General features: G+C 43.0%; 1 protein-coding gene across 1 annotated transcript; it reads right to left on the reverse strand.

Moving 5' to 3' along the window:
* Positions 1–11667: 11667 nt before the first annotated feature.
* mrpl54 (mitochondrial ribosomal protein L54) lies at positions 11668–14868 on the reverse strand. The gene is made up of 3 exons (XM_080877194.1): positions 14661–14868; positions 14316–14472; positions 11668–12308 (listed from the first exon to the last, which is right to left on the reverse strand). The coding sequence occupies exons 1-3, from the start codon at positions 14785–14787 to the stop codon at positions 12176–12178; spliced, it is 417 nt and encodes a 138-aa protein (XP_080733320.1). The 5' UTR covers positions 14788–14868; the 3' UTR covers positions 11668–12175.
* Positions 14869–14907: the final 39 nt, after the last annotated feature.

The raw sequence follows: 14907 nt of genomic DNA on the forward strand, positions 1-14907 counted from the left end.
TGCATAAATTTCCTTGCGCTTTTACACCAGTCTTTACGGTAGCGCCTTTTCGCTTTATGTGCCGATTGAAAGCCTATACCCGCGCACACGTGCACGCGCGCGCACAAATTACAATGTAACGGCCCGATACAGTCAATACAATTATGGAAATGTCAGAAATTCATTAAAAATCATCCTGAGTAGTTGATGTACAACTTTCAACACATCCCCCCTCTGGGACACCTACTGTACCTGTGTGCCAAGTTTCATCCAGATTTACTGTAGAATTCCTCAGAAATTAATGGAAACATTTATTCAATCTAATACAGTCAATGCACTACAATTGTGTCAATTTTCAAAAATTCATTAAAAGTCATCCTGAGTAGTTGATGTCCAACTTTCAACACATCTCCCCTCTGGGACACCTACTGTACCTGTGTGCCAGGTTTCATCCAAATTTACTGTAGAATTCCTCAGAAATTAAAGGAAACTTATATTCAATTCAATACAGTCAATACAATAGAATTATGTCAATTTTCAGAAATTCATTAAAAATCATCCTGAGTAGTTGATGTCCAACTTTCAACACATCCCCCCTCTGGGACACCTACTGTACCTGTGTGCCAAGTTTCATCCAGATTTACTGTAGAATTCCTCAGAAATTAAAGGGTACTTTATTCAATTCAATACAGTCAATACAATAGAATTATGTCAATTTTCAAAAATTCATTAAAAATCATCCTGAGTAGTTGATGTACAACTTTCAACACATCCCCCCTCTGGGACACCTACTGTACCTGTGTGCCAAGTTTCATCCAGATTTACTGTAGAATTCCTCAGAAATTAAAGGGTACTTGTATCCAATGCAGTCGGCCAATACAGTAGAATTATGTCAATTTTCAAAAATTCATTAAAAATCATCCTGAGTAGTTGATGTACAACTTTCAACACATCCCTCCTCTGGGACACCTACTGTACCTGTGTGCCAGGTTTCAGCCCGATTTACTGTAGAATTCCTCAGAAATTAAAGGGTACTTGTATCCAATGCAGTCAGCCAATACAATTTAATTATGTCAATTTTCAAAAATTCATGAAAAATCATCCTGAGTAGTTGATGTCCAACTTTCAACACATCCCCCCTCTGGGACACCTACTGTACCTGTGTGCCAAGTTTCATCCAGATTTACTGTAGAATTCCTCAGAAATTAAAGGGTACTTGTATTCAATGCAGTCGGCCAATACACTACAATTATGTCAATTTTCAAAAATTCATGAAAAATCATCCTGAGTAGTTGATGTCCAACTTTCAACACATCCCCCCTCTGGGACACCTACTGTACCTGTGTGCCAAGTTTCATCCAGATTTACTGTAGAATTCCTCAGAAATTAAAGGGTACTTGTATTCAATGCAGTCGGCCAATAAACTACAATTATGTCAATTTTCAAAAATTCATTAAAAATCATCCTGAGTAGTTGATGTCCAACTTTCAACACATCCCTCCTCTGGGACACCTACTGTACCTGTGTGCCAGGTTTCAGCCAGATTTACTGTAGAATTCCTCAGAAATTAAAGGGTACTTGTATCCAATGCAGTCAGCCAATACAATTTAATTATGTCAATTTTCAAAAATTCATGAAAAATCATCCTGAGTAGTTGATGTCCAACTTTCAACACATCCCCCCTCTGGGACACCTACTGTACCTGTGTGCCAAGTTTCATCCAGATTTACTGTAGAATTCCTCAGAAATTAAAGGGTACTTGTATTCAATGCAGTCGGCCAATACACTACAATTATGTCAATTTTCAAAAATTCATGAAAAATCATCCTGAGTAGTTGATGTACAACTTTCAACACATCCCCCCTCTGGGACACCTACTGTACCTGTGTGCCAAGTTTCATCCAGATTTACTGTAGAATTCCTCAGAAATTAAAGGGTACTTGTATTCAATGCAGTCGGCCAATACACTACAATTATGGAAATTTCAGAAATTCATTAAAAATCATCCTGAGTAGTTGAGGTCCAACTTTCAACACATCCCTCCTCCGGGAAACCTGCTGTACGTCTGGGCCAAGTTTCAGCCAGATTTACTGTAATATTCTTCAGAAATTGCAGGGAACTTATGTTCAGTGCAAGAAAGGCTGAAAGACGACCACCACTGAACAAGACACACAAGCTGAAACGTCAAGACTGGGCCAAGAAATATCTCAAGACTGATTTTTCTAAGGTTTTATGGACTGATGAAATGAGAGTGAGTCTTGATGGGCCAGATGGATGGGCCCGTGGCTGGATTGGTAAAGGGCAGATAGCTCCAGTCTGACTCAGACGCCAGCAAGGTGGAGGTGGAGTACTGGTTTGGGCTGGTATCATTAAAGATGAGCTTGTGGGGCCTTTTCGGGTTGAGGATGGAGTCAAGCTCAACTCCCAGTCCTACTGCCAGTTTCTGGAAGACACCTTCTTCAAGCAGTGGTACAGGAAGAAGTCTGCATCCTTCAAGAAAAACATGATTTTCATGCAGGACAATGCTCCATCACACGCGTCCAAGTACTCCACAGCGTGGCTGGCAAGAAAGGGTATAAAAGAAGAAAAACTAATGACATGGCCTCCTTGTTCACCTGATCTGAACCCCATTGAGAAACTGTGGTCCATCATCAAATGTGAGATTTACAAGGAGGGAAAACAGTACACCTCTCTAAACAGTGTCTGGGAGGCTGTGGTTGCTGCTGCACGCAATGTTGATGGTGAACAGATCAAAACACTGACAGAATCCATGGATGGCAGGCTTTTGAGTGTCCTTGCAAAGAAAGGTGGCTATATTGGTCGCTGATTTGTTGTTGTTTTGTTTTTGAATGTCGGCGAGGATTCCGCACGGCACTCCCCTCCATTCACCTCGCGAATCTCCGCTCTCTTCCAAACAAAGTCGACGAATTACTGCTCTTAAACCGGACTAACAAGGACTTTGCACGCTCTGCTGCCCTCTGCTTCACTGAAACCTGGCTCAGTGAGCGAGTCCCAGACGCTGTCTTAAATCTGCCGGGCTTCCAACTTCACCGGGCGGACCGCGAAACAGAGCTCTCAGGGAAAACAAAGGGTGGTGGAGTCTGCTTCTACATTAATGAAGGTTGGTGTACTGATGTCACAGTGTTACAGAAACACTGCAGCCCACACTTGGAAAGTTTTCTCATCAACTGTAAACCTTTTTATTCACCGCGGGAGTTTTCTTCCTTCATGCTGGTCGGAGTTTACATCCCTCCACAGGCCAACGCGAACAACGCACTGTGCGAGCTGGCTGACCAGATTACTACCCTGGAGAGGAAATTCCCGGATTCCTTTACAATTATTCTTGGGGATTTTAACAGAGCAAACCTAAACTACGAACTCCCTAAATACAGACAGCATATAGACTGCCCCACCAGGGACAACATCATACTGGATCACTGCTACACCACTCTAAAAGATGCCTATCGCTCTGTGCCCCGGGCAGCTTTGGGACATTCTGATCACTGCATGGTCCATCTTATTCCAGTTTATAGGCAAAAACTCAAACGTGCCAAGCCTGTAGTCAAAACTGTGAAGAAGTGGACTAACGCAGCAAAGCAGGAACTGCAGGACTGTTTTGACTCCACTGATTGGACTGTTTTTGAAGCTGCATCTGAGAACCTAGATGAGCTCACGGACACTGTGACATCATACATCAGTTTCTGTGAAGACGTGTGTGTGCCAACAAAGACCTTTTGCACATACAACAACAATGACCCATGGTTCACTCCTAAACTCCAACATCTTCGCAAGGCCAAGGAGGACGCTTACAGAAGTGGTGACAGGGTCCTGTACAAGCAAGCCAGGAACACACTGACCAAGGAGATCAAAGCAGCTAAAAGCATCTACTCCCAGAAGCTGGAAGAACGGCTCTCAGCCAACGACCCTGCGTCAGTGTGGAGGGGCCTGCAGGAAATCACCAGCTACAGACGCCCCCCACCCACTATTGAAGCAAACAAAGACCTGGCCAACGAGTTAAACACTTTCTATTGCAGGTTTGAGACGGACAGACTCCCACGCCCCACCCTCCCCTCCCCAGGGACATTGCTTCAGACATTGACCCCCAACACACCTTCCACCTCTCCCCCCTTCACCCTGCCCCTCCCCAATCAAGACTCAACGACCACCCCCACCCTCCCCAATCCAGACTCAACGACCACCACCACCCTCTCCAACCCAGACTCAACGACCTCCACCACACCTCTCACCCCCCTTCCCTCCTCCCTGAAACTAAGAATACACACTCAGGATGTGAGCCGACTATTCCAGAAACAGAAGCCCAGGAAAGCCCCCGGACCAGATGGCGTCTCACCCTCCTGCCTCAAAACCTGTGCTGAACAGCTGGCTCCCATCTTTACTCGCATCTTCAACAGATCCCTGGAGCTGTGTGAAGTTCCCTCCTGCTTCAAACGCTCCACCATCATCCCTGTTCCCAAGAAACCCACCATCACAGGACTGGATGACTACAGACCTGTCGCCTTGACGTCTGTGGTCATGAAATCCTTCGAACGACTGGTGTTAGCCCATCTGAAAGACATTACAGGCCACCAGCTGGACCCTCTGCAGTTTGCCTACCGGGCAAACAGGTCAGTGGATGATGCAGTGAACACGGGGCTGCATTACATCCTGCAACACCTTGACTGCCCGGGAACTTATGCCAGGGTCCTGTTTGTGGACTTTAGTTCGGCTTTTAACACCATTGTGCCTGAACTTCTTTCCTCCAAACTCTCCCAGCTCAGCGTGTCACCAGCTACCTGTCAGTGGATCACCAGCTTCCTGACAGACAGAAAGCAACAAGTGAGGCTGGGGGAGATCACCTCTGAAACCCGGTCCCTCAGTATTGGTGCCCTCAAGGATGTGTCCTCTCACCACTACTGTTCTCCCTCTACACTAACGACTGCACCTCCAATAACTCTGCTGTCAAACTCCTAAAGTTTGCAGATGACACCACTGTCATTGGCCTCATTCAAGATGGTGATGAGTCTGCATACCGGCAGGAAGTTGAGCGGCTGGTACTCTGGTGCAGTCAGCACAATCTGGAGCTGAACACTCTTAAGACTGTAGAGATGACAGTGGACTTCAGGAGACATCCCTCAACTCTGCTCCCCCTCACCATATCAGACAGCCCTGTGTCGACTGTGAAGATCTTCAAGTTCCTGGGTACAACCATCTCCCAGGACCTGAAGTGGGAGACCAACATCAACTCCATCCTCAAAAAGACCCAGCAGAGGATGTACTTCCTGAGACAACTGGGGAAGTACAGTCTTCCACAGGAGCTGCTGATCCAGTTCTACACTGCGGTCATTGAGTCTGTCCTGTGCTCCTCCATCACAGTCTGGTATGGAGCAGCCACTAAACAGGACAGGAGCAGACTGCAGCGGACTGTACGGGCAGCAGAAAGGATCATCAGCACCCCCCCTGCCCTCCATCCAGGATCTGTACCTCTCAAGAACCAGGAAACGGGCAGGGAAAATCATCGCAGACCCCTCACACCCTGCACACAGACTTTTTGATCTGCTGCCCTCTGGCAGACGGTACAGAAGCCTGCAGACCAGGACCACCCGACACAGGAACAGTTTCTTTCCCCTCGCCATCTCCCTTCTTAACAGTTGACCTGTCACACTGCTCCCACTGCCAGACTGCAACTGCACCTTATGTACATTTTGTAGCATTCATTCCACCTCATTCATTTCTGTATTTTATGTATATAAGGTTAGATTCGTTATTTATAGTTGGTTTACATAGCTTTGTGTATGTATGTGTAATGTGTATATATAGACACTTGTGTGTGTGTGTGTGTGTGTGTGTGTGTGTGTGTGTGTGTGTGTGTGTGTGTGTGTGTGTGTGTGTGTGTGTGTGTGTGTGTGTGTGAGATTTACATTGCTGTGCTTGAGAGCCACCATCTACCGGAACCAAATTCCCTGTATGTGTCTGCACATATACAGTGGGGCAAAAAAGTATTTAGTCAGCCACCGATTGTGCAAGTTCCCCCACTTAAAATGATGACAGAGGTCAGTAATTTGCACCAGAGGTACACTTCAACTGTGAGAGACAGAATGTGAAAAAAAAAATCCATGAATTCACATGGTAGGATTTGTAAAGAATTTATTTGTAAATCAGGGTGGAAAATAAGTATTTGGTCACCTCAAACAAGGAAAATCTCTGGCTCTCACAGACCTGTAACATCTTCTGTAAGAAGCTTTTCTGTCCCCCACTCGTTACCTGTATGAATGGCACCTGTTTGAACTCATCATCTGTATAAAAGACACCTGTCCACAGCCTCAAACAGTCAGACTCCAAACTCCGCCATGGCCAAGACCAAAGAGCTTTCGAAGGACACCAGGAAAAGTATTGTAGACCTGCACCAGACTGGGAAGAGTGAATCTACAATAGGCAAGCAGCTTGGTGTGAAAAAATCAACTGTGGGAGCAATCATCAGAAAATGGAAGACATACAAGACCACTGATAATCTCCCTCGATCTGGGGCTCCACGCAAGATCTCATCCCGTGGGGTCAAAATGATCATGAGAACGGTGAGCAAAGATCCCAGAACCACACGGGGGGACCTGGTGAATGACCTGCAGAGAGCTGGGACCAAAGTAACAAAGGTCACCATCAGTAACACACTACAACGGCAGGGAATCAAATCCCGCAGTGCCAGACGTGTTCCGCTGCTGAAGCCAGTGCATGTCCAGGCCCGTCTGAAGTTTGCCAGAGAGCACATGGATGATACAGCAGAGGATTGGGAGAATGTCATGTGGTCAGATGAAACCAAAGTAGAACTTTTTGGTATAAACTCAACTCGTCGTGTTTGGAGGAAGAAGAATACTGAGTTGCATCCCAAGAACACCATACCTACTGTGAAGCATGGGGGTGGAAACATCATGCTATGGGGCTGTTTTTCTGCCAAGGGGACAGGACGACTGATCCGTGTTAAGGACAGAATGAATGGGGCCACGTATCGTGAGATTTTGAGCCAAAACCTCCTTCCATCAGTGAGAACTTTGAAGATGAAACGAGGCTGGGTCTTCCAACATGACAATGATCCAAAACACACCGCCCGGGCAACAAAGGAGTGGCTCCGTAAGAAGCATTTGAAAGTCCTGGAGTGGCCTAGCCAGTCTCCAGACCTCAACCCCATAGAAAATCTGTGGCGGGAGTTGAAAGTCCGTGTTGCTCGGCGACAGCCCCAAAACATCACTGCTCTCGAGAAGATCTACATGGAGGAATGGGCCAAAATACCAGCTACTGTGTGTGCAAACCTGGTAAAGACCTATAGTAAACGTTTGACCTCTGTTATTGCCAACAAAGGTTATGTTACAAAGTATTGAGTTGTATTTTTGTTATTGACCAAATACTTATTTTCCACCCTGATTTACGAATAAATTCTTTACAAATCCTACCATGTGGATTCATGGATTTTTTTTCACATTCTGTCTCTCACAGTTGAAGTGTACCTCTGGTGCAAATTACTGACCTCTGTCATCATTTTAGGTGGGGGAACTTGCACAATCGGTGGCTGACTAAATACTTTTTTGCCCCACTGTACTTGGCCAATAAACACGATTCTGATTCTGATTCTGATTCTGAGATGTATATTTGTGAATGTGGAGATGTTATATTGGTTTCACTGGTAAAAATAAATAATTGAAATGGGTATATATTTGTTTTTTGTGAAGTTGCCTAATAATTATGCACAGTAATAGTCACCTGCACACACAGATATCCCCCTAAAATAACTAAAAAAAAAACAAAAAAAAACTACTTCCAAAAACATTCAGCTTTGATATTAATGAGTCTTTTGGGTTCATTGAGAACATGGTTGTTGTTCAATAATAAAATTATTCCTCAAAAATACAACTTGCCTAATAATTCTGCACTCCCTGTAGGTCTGTTGACAGAGCTCTGTACAGGTCTGCTCGAGCTGACCTGAAAAGGGGTCCCACCTGTCCAGCAACAACACATGGCATGGAATAATAGACATCATAAACCACAGAGGCAGAACTGTGAAAACAGAAAACCTGAGTGTGCAGCTAGCAGAGGACATAAACAGCTTCTTTGCCCGCTTTGAAACACCACAACAGCAGCATTCATCTGCCTCAGCCCTGCTCCCATCCTCATCCTCACCTGGTTCCTGCACCGCTCCATTCACTGTAACGGAGCACGATGTCAGATGAGTGTTCCTAGCAGTGAACCCCAGGAAGGCGTCCAGACGGAATACGTGGTAAAGTGCTAAGACCATGTGCCCACCAGCTCACCCTCATCTCCACCAGAATCTTCAACCTCTCACTGGATGAAGCAGCCATCCCATCCTGTCTAAAATCAGCCACAATCATCCCAGTACCAAAGAAGTCTCCCATCACCAGCCTGAACTATTATTGCCCTGTGGCCCTCACACCGGTAATCATGAAACTAGTCCTTCAGCACACCAAGGATTACCTCCCCCCAGAATTCGACCCCCACCAGTTTGCATACCGTGCAAACAGATTCACAGAAGATGCCATCACCCTCCACTCGGTGCTGAGTCACCTAGAACAGCGGCAGAGCTACGCCAGAATGCTCTTTGTGGACTACAGCTCACCCTTCCACCACTCGCCCATTGAGAGCCTACTAACTTACTGCATCACAGTATGGTACAGCAGCTGCACTAAGGTGGATAGAGCCACCCTCCCAGCATGTTTGCAATGAGTAGGAGATGCTCTGTATCTCACTGTACAACTGTATAGTGACAAAGGTATTGGGTTCTTTTCTAAAAATTGCTATAAACAGAGGAACCCAAACTGATGAAAAGTGGCGAATATTTTTTTTCAAATGACTATTTTTAGTGGATTTTTGATATAGAAGCAGAATGACAGAATGTTAAAAGAAGTTACTTTTAGTCATTCTAAGCTGGGCATTGCGTTCTCTGGCTGTTCAAAGCCATGGAACTTTAGACTTTCCAAGCAAATAATGATGGCCATACTGATGTTCTTTTCAGTACATTTTACTTTATGTTCATTTTCATTTTTATGATGTTTCTATTTTTACATAATTCCTCCCACATAGCAAAATTGGTATGGCCTGGATCTGTCCCACACAATGTGCTTACACATGGCCTGCGTACCGCAAAGAATGACGGCCCTATGGTGGCCCAGATCTGGTTTACCAGAGGTGGCCCACACATGAGCCAGCACAAGGCCAGTTGCAGACACACTGCTGGCCCTGTGCTGGCCCAGAACAGTTTCAGCTCTGGCCCCAGATGTCAGCCTAATGTGTACCTTAGCCATGTAAGCCATGTAATAACAACATGTGCTGGAACATAATAGTGCAAAAGTAACATGACGAAACTCTGTTCAGACAGTGAATGGACTGATTCTTATACAGCACTTTTTTACTCACCCATATTACTCAAAGTGCTCTATACAACATGTCACATTCACCCAATCAGGCCAAATGTGGCATGCCATCACATAAACAGTGCCATCTTACCATGCCAGAAGTCAGCCAGCAGTGCCGGCTTGACACCAGATCCAGGCAAGACCCGTCTGCTATGTGGGATGACTTGTTCTTTTGGCATTTTAGTTGTGGATTGTGTTTGGACTGTGTCTCTTGCCCTTTCAGTATTGTTTCCTTGTGCTTCTAAGTGTCCCTTTGTTTCTTTTTAGGTTATGTAGTATGGGTTAGAGATATTTTGTATGTTGTTTTTGTTTAATAAATCCGCCTTTTGGATTATTCCCTGATGTGCCTGAGTTCTGTTATTTAGTGTCACTTTGAAAGGACACACAGCCAGCATTTACATAGAATTGTTCTTTCCATTTTTGATAAAGATTACAGTGAATTGAGATGTAACTTGGCCCAGAGGTACGGTAGTACGCCCAGAGTAAGAAAGTGTTGAAAGTTGGACCTCAACTATTATGGATGATTTTTAATGAATTTTTGAAATTTCCATAATTGTAGTGTATTGACTGTATTGAATTGAATAAATGTTTCCATTAATTTCTGAGGAGTTCTACAGTAAATCGGGCTGAAACCTGGCACACAGGTACAGTAGGTGTCCCAGAGGGGGGATGTGTTGAAAGTTGTACATCAACTACTCAGGATGATTTTTAATGAATTTTTGAAAATTGACATAATTCTACTGTATTGGCCGACTGCATTGGATACAAGTACCCATTAATTTCTGAGGAATTCTACAGTAAATCTGGCTGAAACCTGGCACACAGGTACAGTAGGTGTCCCAGAGGAGGGATGTGTTGAAAGTTGTACATCAACTACTCAGGATGATTTTTAATGAATTTTTGAAAATTGACATAATTCTATTGTATTGACTGTATTGAATTGAATATAAGTTTCCTTTAATTTCTGAGGAATTCTACAGTAAATCTGGCTGAAACCTGGCACACAGGTACAGTAGGTGTCCCAGAGGAGGGATGTGTTGAAAGTTGTATATCAACTACTCAGGATGATTTTTAATGAATTTCTGAAAATTGACATAATTCTACTGTATTGGCCGACTGCATTGGATACAAGTACCCTTTAATTTCTGAGGAATTCTACAGTAAATCTGGCTGAAACCTGGCACACAGGTACAGTAGGTGTCCCAGAGGGGGGATGTGTTGAAAGTTGTACATCAACTACTCAGGATGATTTTTAATGAATTTCTGAAAATTGACATAATTCTATTGTATTGACTGTATTGAATTGAATATAAGTTTCCTTTAATTTCTGAGGAATTCTACAGTAAATCTGGATGAAACCTGGCACACAGGTACAGTAGGTGTCCCAGAGGAGGGATGTGTTGAAAGTTGTACATCAACTACTCAGGATGATTTTTAATGAATTTTTGAAAATTGACACAATTGTAGTGCATTGGCTGTATTAGATTGAATAAATGTTTCCATTAATTTCTGAGGAATTCTACAGTAAATCTGGATGAAACCTGGCACACAGGTACAGTAGGTGTCCCAGAGGGGGGATGTGTTGAAAGTTGGACATCAACTACTCAGGATGATTTTTAATGAATTTCTGAAAATTGACATAATTCTATTGTATTGACTGTATTGCATTGAATACAAGTACCCTTTAATTTCTGAGGAATTCTACAGTAAATCTGGATGAAAATTGGCACACAGGTACAGTAGGTGTCCCAGAGGGGAGATGTGTTGAAAGTTGGACCTCAACTATTCAGGATGACTTTTAATGAATTTTTGAAATAAACATAATTGTAGTGCATTGACTGTATTGCACTGAATATGAGTTTACTGTGATTTCTGAGTAATATTACAGTAAATCTGGGTAAAAACTGGCCCAGAGGTAAAGTAGGTGTCCGAGAAGAGGATTGTGTTGAAAGCTTGGCATCAACTTTTAAGAATGATTTTTAATGAATTTTTGAATATGCAACCAGACTGTCACGATGGCTGTATTGGGCTGTTCCATTGTAATTTGTGTGCACGCGTGCGTGTGACTGTTCACGCGCGTGCATGTGTGCGCGAGTCTAGGCTTTCAATCGGCACATAAAGCGAAAAGGCGCTACCGTAAAGACTGGTGTAAAAGCGCAAGGAAATTTATGCGGCGGATAGGAGGCGGCTGGCTTGACCGCGGCTCACAAATGACGGCTCACTTTACCGCAGTCAATTAAAGCAATGGGACAAACTCAACTTTTGAATATAATTTCATTTTTATTTATAGACAGTCTGCACATTCACAAACAGGCAAAGTGATTTGCAAAAAGAAAACAAAACACCATAAACACATGTTCAAATGATTTAATCCAAGTTAAACACAATGAAATCCTTTTTTTCTACTTTTTGCCACAAAGTAACTACTCCAGAGCGTTCTAGTATACAACAGAAATGTTGAAAATTGTTACTACGACTTCATGAAAACTGGTCAGATTTGATTTAATGAAGAGTTTGTCTGAAGTGAGACAATAACTTCATTAGGTTCATATGATGTTCAGTTTTTGCCTTCTTGAAGGACTCCTTTGCAGTTCACGCTGTTATATCACCACCTTTGTTTAACACAAGAGAACGTTTGCATCAAACAGAACCAGCGATGAAGAGACAAAAGTCTCTCAGCTGTCAGGTGGGATAGACTGATCCAGAAGTCCGTTTCTGTCATGGTAATTCAGTCCAGGGTGTAAAACACTGCTGTTGCCCTCAGTAAGTCCAGTGAAACCCTACAACTTCTTCCCTTTATGTAGTCTGTTGAAACGCCAAATGTTTTCCTTCCTCAGACGTTTCCAATACTCCCAAGAGTCCGACTCGAGCTCGTTCAGCTTTTTGGCTGCTCCCAGGTTTAACTGGAACAACCTGAGTGAAAGAAAAGAAAAGAAAGAAAGAAGTGAAATATAACAACTACAACAACAACTCACAAAGAAGTTCCCCGATTACTTAAGCAGTGAGTCGATATGTCTATGATACAATATCAACTAATATAAAAACCAAAAGCACTCATATTTTGGAAACGGCCAGCATTCATAATCACTGCAGGTAGAAAGGCTGTGGATGCCTTTGAGTTTAAAAATAGATGTAAAAGTTAATTCAATATAAAGAAAATTACCTACAAATGGCACAGATTTCACACAACTGCCAGCTTCTCCTAACAAGTTCTGGCCGATTGCAGACTTTTTGCTGTAAAACGAAACATCCACCAAGCTCAAATTTTTAAAAACACTGCACACATTTTATGTTTTGCCCTTGATCTCGCTAAGCTCTCCTTTTTTCCTCCTCTTCTCTTTTCCTTTATTCTCTAGCTGGTCACAGTTAGATGGCTGCCTCTCCTCAAACCTGGCTCTACTGGTTTCGTCCTGTTTAAAGGGAGTTCTTCCTTCCTGCTCTCGCCAAGTGCTGCTCATACGGTATCGTCTGATTGTTGAGGTTTCCTCTGTAATAAAGACCTTGAAAGGCCTTTATCTTTTAGTTTAAAGCAGCTTGAGGTGACTTATGAGTAGAAATGCATTTTATATTATGTATATTAAAAATACAGGCTTATTTTCTCTAGATTTCTTTAAACAGTCTTCAAGAATAGTTCTCCGGGCTTCTTAAAGGACATTCAAAGTTCTTCTTTGGATCTTGGCTGGCTTTTGTTGCATTCTCTGTCAAGATGATCCCACACTGTTTTAATAATGTTGAGTTATGGGCTCTAGGGAGGACAATCCATGACTGCATTTTTCAATCCAGATATGCTTTTATTGCATTGCATGCAATAAAAGGTCTCATCTGTTAGCTAGCTGCTAACCCATAGTTTACAAATGGTTGTGAACACTCACTGAACCTGGAACCACTTGTCGAGTGTCTTCATATACTTTCATGGACACAGTGCACAGCGTGTTGAAATATGCTATAGATGTTCAGCTGGTCCAGCTAGTTTAGCTAATAGCTCTTTTGGAATCCCAATGTTGGTCCAAAAATACTATTTTATGCCTCTCAGCGTATTATCTTTGGCATTTTTTGTAGATTCAGCTAAAGACATGGGAACAAATGCAGCATATAATAGTGAATCCCTTGCCTAAGCTGCTTTTTGTCATGCTTGAATGGTTCATGAGTCTCTGTTAAGTGGCTTAACAAAAAAAAAATGGGGGAGGGGGGACAGCCAATGTCCAAAGAAAAACTTAGAAAAAGTTCCCTGGAGAAAAAACGAAATACAATAAAGACATATAGTCATAGTCCCAACTCTGTGCTTCACTATTAAGAATAAATGTACTGTGGTATAACTGCTGAACAGATGTATTCTTATCACAGTCTGTGAGCTGCAAGAGGAACTCATATTTTACTTGATAAAGCAATGCATGTCTTTTATTGAGAGGTACTGGTGTAAGTAGTTCCCCATTCACTGCCATCATTTTCAGAGGATCGCACCGTGGCTCTGATTAGTGGCACGATGTCTCATTCTGTACCTCTCGATCACTGCTGCAGCTGTGTTTCTGCTTTTAATTTAATCACTGATCTTCCACTTTGTGTTTCGATATTTATAAAGATCTGGTGTTCACAGTCATTTCAGGAGCAGGTTTATACATTTGGACTAAATGGAAATCGCACCTGCAGACAGATTTGTTTCAGGAATCACAAGTTTCCTAAGTTTTATATCAGTTTTGGAATTTTTTTGAAAACCAGTAAACTTCTGAAAAATGCCTATTAATTAATTTAAGCTAAGGAGGCACAACCAGCTTCTGGAGCCAGATGTGGACTTACTTTTCCCAGAACATCACACCATTTATTTGTTCAGTAAATGGGTGAAACTTCCACTGGATGTGTGTACAATGATGACACAACGAGGGAAAACATTAAATAAAACATTAACATAACGTGCACTCTCACCATTCAGGGTACTCCTCAGGAGGCTTCAGCTTGGGGTCTTCCCCTTGTTTGAAGATGTTGACCCCTACTGCATGAGATGTGAGTCTGACAGGGTCTTTACACACCTCTGGACCTTTCAGTTCCTCTTTCATCATGCCTTTACCCTTTCCCTTGGCCGCTAAAAAATGGAGGAAGAGATTTGTGACTCAAATTAGACTCATGTGGAATGAAAAAAAAAATCCACACAACATTTTAAATTTAATGCGATCTAAATGACACATGCATCGACATCTCCCCTTTTTGTTTTTATATAATCGCACACAGTAAAGTAAACAAGCTTGGCACACAGATGTCCTCTTTACTCACCAACTTTCTTAGCATATCCACATGTCTGTCCTCTGTTTAATATGCTCACCCTGCACAGAAACGACGTGTTGTTTCCGGTGAGGCACCGCGCTACCGGTGCTATCCGTAATAAACTGTACCGTAACATTTTTACTTTATTTTAAAAACGAACTCCACCATGCTACAATTTGACATTCAGTTTTGCCTCAACTTCCGCTTTCTGCCTCGTATTTGCCTCGTTAGAAGTAGAGTACAGCACCCCCCGTGG

Source organism: Rhamphochromis sp. 'chilingali' (genome assembly GCF_963969265.1).
Source record: "Rhamphochromis sp. 'chilingali' genome assembly, chromosome: 3".
NCBI lineage: Eukaryota > Metazoa > Chordata > Actinopteri > Cichliformes > Cichlidae > Rhamphochromis > Rhamphochromis sp. 'chilingali'.

Bases quoted from the DNA above. Each gene is read 5' to 3' on its own strand.
- mrpl54 (XM_080877194.1), bottom strand. From the start codon at position 14,787: ATGTTACGGTACAGTTTATTACGGATAGCACCGGTAGCGCGGTGCCTC. The intron at 14,473-14,660 runs GTGAGTAAAGAG...TCCATTTTTTAG, and splicing joins TGGATATGCTAAGAAAGTTG to CGGCCAAGGGAAAGGGTAAA. The intron at 12,309-14,315 runs GTGAGAGTGCAC...TCTTTCACTCAG, and splicing joins CCTGAGGAGTACCCTGAATG to GTTGTTCCAGTTAAACCTGG.